This window comes from Mandrillus leucophaeus, unplaced genomic scaffold, assembly GCF_000951045.1.
Source record: "Mandrillus leucophaeus isolate KB7577 unplaced genomic scaffold, Mleu.le_1.0 Scaffold68, whole genome shotgun sequence".
Lineage (NCBI taxonomy): Eukaryota > Metazoa > Chordata > Mammalia > Primates > Cercopithecidae > Mandrillus > Mandrillus leucophaeus.
This window is the reverse complement of record NW_012107363.1, coordinates 4,709,068-4,722,966: the sequence shown is the minus strand read 5'-3', so window position 1 is coordinate 4,722,966 and position 13,899 is coordinate 4,709,068. Positions and strand designations below refer to the sequence as shown.

The following is a 13,899-nucleotide window of genomic DNA, read 5'->3' as shown; positions in this document are numbered from 1 at the left end:
GGGGAGCTGTGGCTGGGGTGGGGAGAAGTCCTGTGGCTCGGTGGGTTGGAGGGGAGCTGTGGCTGGGGTGGGGAGAAGTCTTGTGGCTGGGGTGGGGGGCAGTCCTGTGGCTGGTGTCTCATCATGTGCCTAACAGTGTCCAGAGGTCTCGTGTAAATTCCCTGGGAGTCGATAAGCCTCTGAGAAACAGATGATGCTAACCACGCTGTGGAAGAGAAACTTGTTTATAAATCAGATGTCCGTTACTGGTTTACTGCTTGTTTGCCCAGGCATAGCTCCGACAGAGTCCCTGACTTATAGTGATTGCTCAGTGCGTGCTGAACAATGATTGGAATCAAGTCATGGCTCAGAGCATAGTTTTGAATGATGGGAAATGGATGTTCTTAAGTAACATAGTCACCAAGATAATGCGACTAGATGGGTCACCCCTTTTCAATTTTAGGATATTTTTATCAAGATTTAAGTGGTCATCATTAGAATTATAGCAGTTTCTCCTTTGGATTGTTCTAGAGGCCCAGTGAGAAAGTATTCCCTAATTTCTCAGGAGAACAGTTGTGGGTAGTGTGCTGTCATGTCCAGTTAAATTGCAGACGTTTCCGGTTGAAGATGTTCCAGTCCTGAGAACTTTGTGACATTAGCAGGACTTTTACAAGCCATCTCTTAGGGTGGGGCATTACTGTAGTTGGCTGGTACTCTTTTCTCCTTAACTTTGTCATTTGTTGATTTTTTTTTTTAACTGTCCCCAAACACTGTGGGCAGACAGTATCTAGAATTGAGGCCTCCACCCCTGCAGAGAGGACATGGATGCTGAGCAGTCCCCGAGTGAAGATTATAAACAAGCAAATAGAGTACACGTGTCTGTGAACTGTTCTTGAGTGTCCCAAATTCGGGGTACTTCTGTTCAGCTATAGGAAAAGCCTCAAACTGCTTATACTTTGCAAGAATTGGAAACTTCTAATTCAAGTTAAGTTTTATGGAATGCATGGTAAGCTTCATAGGAGCTTCATCTTTTATCTGCTTGGACTTTTGCTTCTATAGGTTTTGTTAAAGGCCTTCATAGCGAACCTGAAGTCAAGCTCCCCCACCATTCGGCGGACAGCTGCTGGATCAGCAGTGAGCATCTGCCAGCACTCAAGAAGGACACAGTATTTCTATAGCTGGCTACTAAATGTGCTCTTAGGTAAGGTGGAGGCATACAGGTGGAAGGGTCTCCAGCATGTATTCATGATAGACCTTTGAAATAATTAAAATCAGATGATCCCTCAGCTTCTAGACCAGGCTATTTGGCACTGGTTGACTGAATGTGAACTGCATTGGGGCTGCTGTGAGCACGCATGGGTCTCTGTGACCCTGCAGATGCAGCCATGCCCAGGGACACCTAGCTGGGCAGTGGGTGTGGGCTGGTGTGAGCCCTGCCTGCCACCCAGGGCCTGGTCCTCCGTCTGTGCCGGCCCTGACTACGGTGAGTCTGTGAGGCTTGAGACTGTGCCTCAGGTCCCTGTGGGTTCTCTGTAGGTCAGTTGACAGTTTCTTCTGTTGTTTGGGTAACTGTGGAAATGAACACTGGCAAGTGCTGAAGTGAGCACCGGACGCGTGATATGAAATAACGACCTGACTTTCAAAGGCAGTGAGGCTCACTGGAAAGGACCCTGCCAAGCCAGGGATATGGGTGTGTAGCCACTCCCAGTGGGCCTCATGGTGTACTCGTTCACGGTCATGTTTGTGCCATATTGATCTCTCAGGATCTCTTCTTTTTTAACAAATTAAGCGGGGAATCTCCAAACAGTGAGTTGGATGTGAAGATATCTTGCTGCCACCCCCACAGGCTTACTGGTTCCTGTCGAGGAGGAACACTCCACCCTGCTGATTCTTGGCGTGCTGCTCACCCTGAGGTATTTGGTGCCCTTGCTGCAGCAGCAGGTTAAGGATACAAGCCTGAAAGGCAGCTTCGGAGTGACACGGAAAGAAATGGAGGTCTCTCCTTCTGCAGAGCAGCTTGTCCAGGTAGGAGCACAGGGTTTACTCTAGGCCTGGCATGTGAACAACTGACATTCGAAGAACTGATTACTTTGGAAGAGAAGCGGCAGAACCGAGGGTTAGAGGTGTGGACTCTGGAGCTGTGCTGCTCGGTTCCGACCCTAGGTGCTGACCTCTAGCTGCCTTCCCTCTGTATGTCATTGTCACCGTGAGTCAGATGCAGGTGATGCCTCTTCAGGTGCCACTCTGTTTCTAAAACCAGAGGTCACGATATGTGTTCAACCACCCAGTAAATACTGATTGAGCACCCACTGTGTGCTCGGCTCTGGGGTAGGTGCTGGGGGTCCTGTGGTGAGTATTTCCGCTGCAGCCTCTGCCCCGTGGAGCCTGTGGCCTGGTGCACTGGTCGAGGCAGGGTGGTATGCCCCCTCAGGGAGGTGGGGACGTGGTCCTTCGGGGCGTCAGAACAAAATGTTGGAACTTCTCTTTCCAATGCAGAGAAACCCTGCAGTAATTCTAATGTACTGTGATTGGCAGTTGACTTCAGTTCTTTGTAGTGTGCTTACTCAGGTTATTTTCACTAACTGTGTAACAGTGCAGCCTCATTTTAAGCAATTGAATTTTTTGAACTTTACTTAAAATATTAGGTCAGGGTTTTTATTGTGCTTAACATGTGCCATTTAGCTAAATTTTGTAGGATACAAAATTGTAAGTGACTTAAAATGATTCTTGCATAGAATCATGAATTGAAGATAATGCTAATAATTTAAGCACTGAGTTAGGTAGTGTTTGTGAAGTGCTTAGAATGCTTCCTGGCACATGTGAAGGCCATGTAAGTGCTGCTTATTGATAAACAGCTGAGCAAGAGTGAACTCTAAGAAATGAGTGGGGCTGAGAGTTCCATTCCACCCAGCTGCCCTTTGGTTATTTTACAGAATAAAAGCAGAGTCTCATGGGATATGACATTTAATTATATTTCCTTCACAAAAAACACTGCTGAGTATTTTGTTGAGTAAAAAGGGTGTAGCCATGGTAATAATACATTTAAAATATAGTTTATTTCATCTTTACCTTACCTGTTTTTTTTTTTTTTTTAAGCTAGCTTTATATTGAGAATTCCATACATGCAAAAGTATCAAGTCATGACCAGTTACATTTCATTTATAATCCTACTTCTCCCTTTTTTTTTTATTATTTGGAAGCAAACCACAGTCATCCTCTTACTTCATCTATAGGTATTTCAGTATCTCTATAGATGAGGACTCTTTTTTATTTTTAAAACTTAATGATGGTCAGGTGCAGTGGCTCATGCCTGTAGTCCCAGAACTTTGGGAGGCCAAGGCAGGCAGATCACTTGAGCCTAGGAGTTTGAGACCAGCCTGGGAAACATGGTGAAACCCCATGTCTTTAAAAAAAAAAACAAAATCAGCCAAGTGTGGTGATGCATGCCTGTAGTCCCAGCTACTTGGGAGGCTGAGATGGGAGGATCACATGAGCCTGGAAGGTTGAGGCTGCAGTAAGCCATGATTGTACCACTATACTCCAGCCTGGTTGATGGAGCAAGATTCTGTCTCAAGAAAACAAAACGAAACTCCAAAACAATGTCACAAAACAGTGCCATTGTTAGACCTGAAAATATTAAACATTTCCTACATCAAATACCCACTAACTCATTGTCAATTTTTCTCTCTACTCTTTTGGAATCAGCATATAAATAAAATTGGTTGATAAGGATTGTAAATCTCTTTGATCAACTGGTTCTCCTCCATCCGAATTTTTTTTTCCCCTTAGAGTTCATTTATTGAGAAACCAGATTATTTGTCTTCTAAGTTTTCCTGTGGTCTGATATACTGCTTACATTTCCATTGTGTAAATTAACACCTTTTTCTGTTCTCTGTATTTCCTGTACATCAACAATTGGAGGAAAAACCTGGTCAGATTTAGTGTATATTTTATATCTGAGTTCAGTATTTCGTATATAATATTTTAAGGTAAGTATACTCTTTTAAAAAGTGTTGAGACTATATGCTCAATTTTTTTTAACAGATGCTTTTGAAAAGGCTGCTTGATCATAAAAGTTTAGAGACCATTGATCTGTTGGGAGAAGCAAATAATTACGAAACAGTTTAGCAAGGTTAAGGTGCACATGGTAGGGCCTGGAGAGGTTCAGTCGTGAGCCGTCACTTATGGGCACGTGGAATCTGACCCGGCACAGAGAGCTGGGAGAAGATAGGAGCTTTATAGACAGAAAACGTGGTCTTTGCCAAGTCCCGGGAGTGAAAGAGTGAGAGAACGCTCAGAGCACATGAGTGTGGGTGCATAGACAGAGCAACGGTGGGTCCTGAAAAGGCGTCCAGGCTTTCTCATAGATTAGCAAGAGTGTTGGTTATGGAGGTCAGAAGGAGGTCGAAACTGTGTTAAATTGGGGTTGCAGTAATCCTGGAAGGACAGGGATAGAGGGTGAAGGGGAAAAAAGGGTATGGATGTGAGACTTAATTGCTGATTTTCTTAATACCTTTCTCCAAAGTAAATAAATGATATGGCACATTTTTGAACTAGCAAACTCTAGATATGATTATCTGTATAACATGTCTTACTCCATCTTCTTTTGACTAATAACTGTTCTTAATTAAATTACCGTGAGATGTTCAATTCAGCAAATGTAGTTTGGCTAACCACATTTAATTAGAATTTAATATAATCCTAGGCCTGGCCAAACTATTAAGCAAGTGTGGGCAAAATATTGATAATTTTAGATATGCAGGAGCTCAGTTTGCTTTCCATGTGTGCTTTTTGAAAAAGAAAGAAATTGAAAAATAGAGGAAGCCCTGAAATCCAAGAAACAAAGTCTCTCACATAGGCATGCAATAAAAGCAATTCTAGGATGATTGTTGTTCGGCGTGTAGTTCATTAGAAACCGTTCTTCTTGAATAAATAGTATGCTTAAGAAAGTGGGCAGAGGGAAGGCATATGCATATACTATTAACAAGGAGGGAGAAAAAGGCAATTAGTAACCATCCATAGGAGAGCCAGCAAGATTTATAAAGGAAATTCGTGATCCAAGTATGAAGCAAAACAAGATGTATAATAACTTTTAAGCAAGTAGTAGATTACAGTAAGAGAACCCATTTGACCATTAATCTTGGGGCATTCTCTTTCAAATGACATGGAGTAGTAATGAAATATTTCTTTCTTTCTGAGTCTAGGTTATTGTGACTGGACTCAGAAAGAAAGATTTCATTATTGCAGTGAATAACATTTTTGAACGTTATTCATAAATTATGCAGTGAATAACATTTATGAACACATGATACATAAGATACATACTGTTTAATTAAGTTTTTCGGCTCAACTTCTCGTCAGGGAACATTAAATGTAAATAGTGTTACCTAGTAGCATGTAAATGGAAATCTCCATAGTTTGAAAGCAGTGCTGTTGCTAACAGAATTTAGGAGGCGACAGATGAGGTGAAGGAAATGTGGGTGCCGATTTCCTTATTACATTGAGAGGAGCCAGGAGATTCTTTGTTCAAAATAGATGGCTTAAGAAGTCAAGGTATAAGCTGATTACCTAGAGCAGGTACCCACAAATGTTTTGTGTAAGGGGCCAGATAGTAAATATTTTCAGTCTTGCAGGCCATTCCAAGTCTGTGGCAACTAGGCCCCACTACCTTTGTAGCACGAAAGCAGCCACAGGCAGCCCATAAACGTGGCTGTGTTCCAGTGAAACTTTATGTACAAAAGCAGGTGCGGGCCACACCTGACCTGTGCACTGTGGTTTGATGACCTGGGATTCAGGGGTAAAGGAGTTACCATCAGAGGAGCTGAAAGTGAGACTTTTTACTTTGTACTCTTCTACACTGTCTGATTTTTTTTTAAAAGAAACATAAGTATTTTATAATATTGAAGATAGGGTTGGCAAATAGCAAATAAAAATACAGGATGCCAGTGAAATTTGAACTTCAGATAAATTATGAGTAATTTTATGATATAAGTATATTCCAAATCCTGTGGGACATACACTACAAAATTATTTGTTGTTTCTTTACAATTTAAATTTAACTGGGTGCCCTTGTCTTTTATCTGGCAATTCTAATTAAAGGGAAAAAGAATAAATTCATTATGTTCATATAATGTGATACAGCAGGGGTCCCCAGCCCCCACACTGTGGAGCGGTACTGGTCCATGACCTGTTAGGAACTAGGCTGCCCAGCAGGAGGTGAGCAGCAGGTGAGCTGGCATTCCCACCTGAGCTCCGCCTCCTGTCAGATCAGTGGCAGCATTTGATTCTCATAATGCAAACCCTATTGTGAAGAGCACATGTAAGGGATCTAGATTGTGTGCTCCTTATGAGAGTCTACTGCCTGATGATCTGAGGTAGAACAGTCTCATCCTGAAACCATCCCCTGGCCCTGTGGAAAAATGGTCTCCCATGAAACCAGTCTCTGGTGCCAGAAAGGTTGGGGAGCACTGTGATATAGTATTGAAAGTGCTGATAAATGTGGCTACTGCCTTTAAAATGTCTGGTAGCTCTTTCTCAGTGGCACTCATAATAGTGTTTTTTGATTTTTAAATGTGTGTCAAGCTAACTCTCCTCTCAGTGTATGCTGGACTTTATTTTCCCTTTCCTAGTCACCAGTTTTGGGAAATAGAGATCTTCATTCTCATGCTGCTTCTCTAGTGGAAGTGCTCCATTTATTTTTAAGGAATGAATATAACAATGAAAAAATCATGGGAATTTAGAAAACAACATGGAAGGTAACGATCACATTGGTAGAAGTGGTAGGGAAATATTTAGGGGGAGAAATTAAGGTGTAAACTTTGCCAACGAAGTCCTGTTAAAAAAAAAAAAAGTGAAGCTTAGGATGCATTTTATAAACTCTGACCAGAACACCTGTGTTTCTCTGTTTCTAGGTTTATGAACTGACATTACATCATACACAGCACCAAGACCACAATGTTGTGACCGGAGCCCTGGAGCTGTTGCAGCAGCTCTTCAGAACGCCTCCCCCCGAGCTTCTGCAAGCCCTGACCACAGTGGGGGGCATTGGGCAGCTCACCGCCGCTAAGGAGGAGTCTGGTGGCCGAAGCCGTAGTGGGAGTATTGTGGAACTTATAGGCAAGTTATTAGTAAGGTCTACTCTTACAGTTAACTTTTCAGTGATACTAGTTACCCTCTATTGATGATGGGCCTGCCCTGTGCTAAGCATTCTGCATTGCATCTTCTTTGCCAAAACTTATAATACAGATTTCATCTTTATTTTATAAATAGGGGAGTTGGGCTGGGTGTGGTGGCTCAGGCCTGAAATTTCAGCACTTTGGAAGGATCACTTCAGCCCAGGAGTTTGAGACAGCCTGGCCAAGTGAGACCCTGTCTCTCCAAAAAAAAAAAAAAAAAAAAAACTGGGCATGGCGGCACGTGCCTGTAGTCCCAGCTGCTTTGGAGGCTGAGGTGGTAGGATTGCTTAAGCCCAAAAGGTTGAGGCTGCAGTGAGTTGTGATGGCAGCTGCACTGCAGCCTGGTGACCGAGCAAGATGCTGTCTCAACAAAATTTAAAACTCAAATAAGGGAATTAAAGTTTAGAAGGTTAGGTGGCAAAATGAGGCCACACATTTAAAGCCCCTCCTCCTGATTCTTTCTCTACCTTGACTGCCTCCTGTGGTGTTTCAGTTGCTGAGAAATGAAAACAGTAGGGAAAATAGTTCTAGGATCCTTGCGTTAATTTGCCAGAAATGGCAACTGTAAGTCGTCAGAGGGATGTGAGAGTTCCTTCCTGGCCCGACTTTAGAAAATCCATCTGTCCCCACCTCTGCATCTGCCTCCACTGCCCAGTCTGCTCCTCTCCATGCGCTTGTGGCTGGGCCCTGTCCCACCATGCAGTGCTGCCCTGGAGCAGTGAGCTTAGTGGGTCCTTTCTGGCATGAGAGCTGCCTTTGGGAGCTGGAGTGGGTGGGAATCTCTGAATCCCAGCCTCTACTGCTGGGTCTGGTGCCTAGCAGGCTATGGATAAGCTTTTACTGACTCTGGCCTCCCCTAGGCCACTGCAGCGTGGTCGGTGTAGTGCACTGCGTGTGCAGCCTGGCCTTTACTCACAGCCTCCACATTAGAGAGAATCTGACTGAAGTCTCGTTGCTGCCTCGTGTGAGCATAAATGTTTGCCGGAACCATGAGCAGGAAATATTAATCTGCCTTATTTCCTGTCCTTTACACTGAAGAATCTTTTTCTGTATGGAATGCATGCCTTACAAATAATGAGTGGAAATACTCATCGCAAATGAAAAGTTATACTTGATTGTTAGTCTACCAAATAATCTGAGATTTCTAATACTTTTAATTTGGCTTTTAAAATGCAATTTATCTTAGCTTTTTTGACTTCTTAGGTCATATCTTTAGAACTATGTATTTGAATGTTAATGTAATTTTCATATTGAAATTAAAATGTTGAACTGTGATGTTAAGTGCTTCCTGTGGAAATACGTTCACATTTGATTCAACTTTGAATCAAGCTGTTTGAAGATTTTCACATTTCTTCTAGATTTTATCAGCTTGTTACTTTATCTGTCACTTTCTGTGATTTACAGCTGGAGGGGGTTCCTCATGCAGCCCTGTCCTTTCAAGAAAACAAAAAGGTGATTATTTCAGAAATCAGAGTCTTGTGTTGAATCTTACTGATTTCCTTGTATTTCTGTAATGTAATGTATCTTGTATTTCTTGTAATACTGTATTGGACTCTGTGTATGTATATGTCTTCTCAGTGGAGTGATTGTATGTGTGAATGTTGCTGGAATCTGATAACAAGGCCTGAATAGTTTTATAGGGTGGCTTTTAACAATTACTTTCATATCAGAATTGCTTTGTCATACATTTTGAATGCATCATAAATTTCTAATGTTCGGGGTCAGCAGACTTTTTCTGTAAAGGGACAGAGTGCAAACATCTTAGCTTTATGAGCCGTATGGTCTCTTTTGCAACCATTCAGCTCTGCCCTGTGGCAGGAATGCAGTTGTAGACAATACACGAGCTACTGGCCAGCCACGTTCCAGTAGAACTTTACTGACAGGAACAGGCAGGCTGTAGTTTGCCCGTACCTGCCTTAGGGAATGTGTTGTGACATTTTATGAAGTTAACTTACCTTCCCAGTGAATTTTGTTTAGCATTAGTCAGGAATATTATTAAGTAGCTTCTTTTCCAGCCTGGGCAATGTCATGAGACCCGGTCTCTACCGAAACAAGACCAAACAAAAAAACAGCCAGGCACGGTGGCATGTGCCTGTAGCCTCAGCTGCTGTTCTGGAGGCTGAGGCAAGAGGATTGTTTGAGCCCAGGAGTTTGAGGTCACAGTGAGCTGTGATCATGCCACTGCACTCCAGCCTGGGCAACAGAATGAGACCTCGTGTCGTTAAAAAAAAACAACAAAAAAAGTTTCCTTTGTTGGACTGTTTTAATTTGGACCTGGTTATCATTTTTCAGCCATATCTAACTTTGTACATATCAGAATGTTCTGATAAAGCTTAACTTTTATTAAAGTGTTTCTGATAGTTTTGGTACACATTATCTTTTGCAATGCCAGTTATTTTCTTTTCCAGTGGGGATTTGCATAGGAAAAAAATTGCTGTCACTTTCTATTTTGAAATCTTAAAAGACTGATCCTTTTTTGTGTCATGATTTGAGTGTTTAATTGAGAGCCTAATGCCTAATATTATTTGCAGTATTGAATGGGATCTTAACAGGAATAACATTCTAGCCTTCATTGAATTAAGTAAACATTTCTTGAAAGAACTTGGAATCTATAATATTTGGGTCATCACAGTATGAGATACTTAATCAAATTTGAGATTTTATGAAACATTGTTGAAAAGCCAAAAAGATTCTAGGAAAAATTCATCTCTATATTCTTGAATTAGGAGAGATTTTCGGACCTGTGACTAAGTTACTCTGACACTTGTTTGTTTCTTAGTCACTCTTTCCAGTGGCAGTGAAAAAGAAGATGACTGGTTCACATTGTTGAGATTAGTTTATCCTCTTCTGGCTAGGACATGGGATATATCCTGTCTCTTTAAGCCCTTTTGGTATTTTTTCCCCCATTTAGAGCTGTGTCTTCAAACTGTTTTGTTATAGCTAGAAAATCCTTTTTTTAAGTGAAATCTGCCCAAATTATAAGACAGATGAAAGTAGAGTTGTGTTGGATATGGGATTAGGGTGCAAGTGGCGGGGGTGTCCTGGAGCCTCTCTTCTGAGGGCAGCCTAGCGCTTGTGACTTTGAGGAAATTACCCTGGGGATGGTCTATGGAACATATTTGCAAACCAGTGATTTGAAAGATAGAGATGGCTTTTGTTAAGATCTGAATTCACCTTTTTGGCATTTTATTTGATTTCTCTAGGGAAAGAACTTATTTTGTAATAAAGTTTCCTATTATTTAGTAGATAGGCCAAGTTGCTGTGTTAATTTAACCTAGATTTTGGGTTTCCTGTGCTGATTTTTTTCACCTTTAATGTCACGTCATTGTAAATTTGTGGAAGTTATACTTCTGACTTATTCTTTGAAGAGCAGAAATTAGAAATTTCCAATAATTATTTTGATAGTGTAATTTAATGACATTAATATGTAATGTAGCCACAAAGATTTAATGAGTTCAGTTAGGTCATATTAAGACTGTTGGTTTCATTTGTTTTCATTAATGTAATTCTGAAGATGCACAATAAAATGTATTTTTAGAACTTTCAAGTGAAATATTATTTCATCCTTCCAGATCATATAATGCTTGAGTTCTGATTGTTAATCATAAAGTCAAGAAAATTAAAAGATAATAAAATGAAAGTGACTTTTAGGTGTTAGAGTTTTATGTACAAATTCTGGTGTGTCATTGGAGCTATCACATGAATATTTCAAAGGCCAATAGCATTGGGTCTTTACAGTTAAAACTTACTATTTTTAAGTTTAAGTAGTACTATAGATAATTTAATAATCGAAATCAATAAATATTAATTATTAAAATGTTTTGTGGTATACTTTGAGAATCATTGCTTTTAACTTTTTCCATATAGGTTTATTAACTTTAATAGCATTCTAAACATAACATCTCTACATTCTTTGTGTTTAATACTGTAGATCTTTAAAAATACTTATATATGATGATAAACCATATAAGAGTAAATTAAATATTCTTATGAGTTTCATTTTAGAGTGCATTTACTTAATTTTGAAATCCTTATTTTTAGCAAACTAAAGGAATGTTGGTACATTATTTACTAGGCAAAGTGCTGTTAGGAGAAGAAGAAGCCTTGGAGGATGACTCTGAATCGAGATCGGATGTCAGCAGCTCTGCCTTTGCAGGTAGTTCTCACTAGTCAGCCACTGGTGTGGACCTTCACTCTCTGCCGTCCACCCCATGCCCTTCCTGCCTGTCCCCCTGCACCTGGTGGACAGCACAACTGGGGGCAGCAGTGGACCCAGGTTGCTTAAATGGGGGATATTCGGGCTTCTTGCATAATACTTACTCTGAAGCTTGTGTGTCTGTGGTGTTTGCATCATATATTTGCTGTTTTCTGTGGTTTAGACTGTTTTAAAATTAGGTTTATGCTCCTTGAGCATAGGGCTTTGTGAGTAGGGATGGCACATCGAAACGTCTCATGAGTTGGATGGGTTATGCTGGGGGTTGGAAATGGGATGAAAAATTGTGGGTTGAAAAATTGCCTATGGATAGTTTAACTTGAAAGAATCTGCCTTTGTTTACAGATAGTTATCTTTTTTTTTTTTTTTTTGAGATAAAGAGTCTCCCTCTGTCACCCAGTGCCGATACCCAGTGTCACTGGCATGGAGTGGTGTGCTCTTGGCGCACTGCAGCCTCCGCCGTCTGGGTTCCAGCCATTCTCCTACCTCAGCCTCCCAAGTAGCTGGGACTACAGGTGCCCGTCACCACGCCTGGCTAATTTTTGTATTTTTTGTAGAGACGAGGTTTTACCATGTTGACCAGGCTGGTCTTGAACTCCTGACTTCAAGTGATCCGCCTGCCTCAGCCTCCCACAGTGCTGGGATTACAGGCGTGAGCCACTGTGCCTGGCCAGTTACAGATAGTTATCTAATGAAATTCTCTGTGTACTTTATAAAAGATGAGGATTAACTTAAGGTACTAATAACTGGATTATATGAGGGTGGTTTTGGTTGTATAATCCTATCTAAAAGAATATTTTAGCTGTAACTGAAAGTAAGACTTAAATATTTAGGGAGGAAAATCTGAATAATTCTAGTAGTAATTATTTATTTACAAAATAAAAATAGATTTTATTTTTGATTACACAAATTAAACAACAATAAAACATCACAGCGATCTAGACTAGTATAAAGGTCACACGCTTACCAACCCAACTGCCCCAGGAGTGACCACTGCCAACAGCTTCGTGTTGAGCTTTTTGCCATGGTTTCTATATAGTCTTTTTTGTTTTTAAATGGTAATTTAAAAAGTCAACTAGGAAAATGTGTTAGAAGTTTATCTTCCAGGAGAATAATAGGACTGGAATTGAGATCTTGAACGTGGCTTGGAAGAAGGCAAGCCCAGCCCAGAGAGATTACAGTTGTTTCTGACCACTGCTTGCTTAGAGGATCTGCATGTCTGGGACCGCCTAGTTTTGTGCCCCTGACTAGGCTGCCCCTTAATTACGAACGTCTTTATAAATTGCTCTAGCCAGGGCTTGGAGTAGTTGGTTAAGAACTTGAACTTCAGTTTTTGCAGTGAAACACCATTTGAGAATATTACCTTCTGATAAGCCTTATTTTATTAAGATGGGTACTGTAGCGAGAGGCAGTGTGAGTGGTACATGAAGGATGCACTGCTGTCCTGCATTTCACTGTCTTCAGGATGCTATGCAGTGATGACATTTGGAAACATTTCATCAAACATTCCATCAAATGGAAACATTTGATGACAGGGGAACTTTTTGTTATTTTGCAAGCCTTTGATTCCATATTGAATGTTTTCTCTCGCCATTTGACAAATGAGTGTTTCTCTGTCTTCAGCCTCAGTGAAGGATGATATCAGTGGAGAGCTGGCTACTTCTTCAGGGGTTTCCACTCCAGGGTCGACAGGTCACGACATCATCACAGAGCAGCCACGGTCACAGCACACGCTGCAGGCGGACTCAGTGGATCTGGCCAGTTGTGACTTGACAAGCTCTGCCACTGATGGGGATGAGGAGGATATCTTGAGCCACAGCTCCAGCCAGGTCAGCGCTGTCCCATCTGACCCTGCCATGGACCTGAATGATGGGACCCAGGCCTCCTCGCCCATCAGCGACAGCTCCCAGACCACCACCGAAGGGCCTGATTCAGCTGTCACCCCTTCGGACAGTTCTGAAATTGTAAGTGTGCGGAGGGGCCTGCCATCTTTTATTTTTTATTTGAGACAGAGTCTTACTCTATAGTGCAGTGGAGGCCGGGCACAGTGGCTCACGCCTGTAATCCTAGCACTTTGGGAGGCTGAGGTGGGCGGATCACTTGAGGTCAGGAGTTCGAGATCAGCCTGGCCAGCATGGTGAAACCCCGTCTCTACTAAAAATACAAAAATTAGCTGGGTGTGGTGGCACATGCCTGTAATCCTAGCCATTAGGGAGGCTGAGGCAGGAGAATTGCTTGAGCCCAGGAGGCGGAGGTTGCAGTGAGCCGAGATCGTGACACTGCACTCCAGCCTGGGTGACAGAGCGAGACTCCGTTTCAAAAAAATAAAAATAAAAAAATAAAGTGCAGTAGCACGTTCCCAGGTCACTGCAACTTCTGCCTCCCAGGCTCGAGCGATTCTCCTGCCTTAGCCTCCTGAGTAGCTGGGATTACAGGTGGGCACCATCACACACAGCTAATTTTTGTATTTTTAGTAGAGATGGGGTTTCACCATGTTGGCCAGGCTGGTCTCAAACTCCTGACCTCAAGTGA

At 41.8% G+C, this 13,899-nt stretch overlaps 1 protein-coding gene across 1 annotated transcript in view; it reads left to right on the top strand.

Annotated features, from left to right (window-relative positions):
• The window catches only part of HTT (huntingtin), a 150,342-nt gene that overhangs the window by 25,065 nt on the left and 111,378 nt on the right, over window positions 1-13,899 (top strand). Inside the window, exons 6-11 of the mRNA XM_012002185.1 lie at window positions 1,039-1,180; window positions 1,826-2,004; window positions 6,891-7,095; window positions 8,559-8,606; window positions 11,230-11,310; window positions 12,991-13,331. Of these exons, the coding sequence (XP_011857575.1) occupies window positions 1,039-1,180; window positions 1,826-2,004; window positions 6,891-7,095; window positions 8,559-8,606; window positions 11,230-11,310; window positions 12,991-13,331 (996 nt within the window). The remainder of the gene's footprint in view (window positions 1-1,038; window positions 1,181-1,825; window positions 2,005-6,890; window positions 7,096-8,558; window positions 8,607-11,229; window positions 11,311-12,990; window positions 13,332-13,899) is intronic.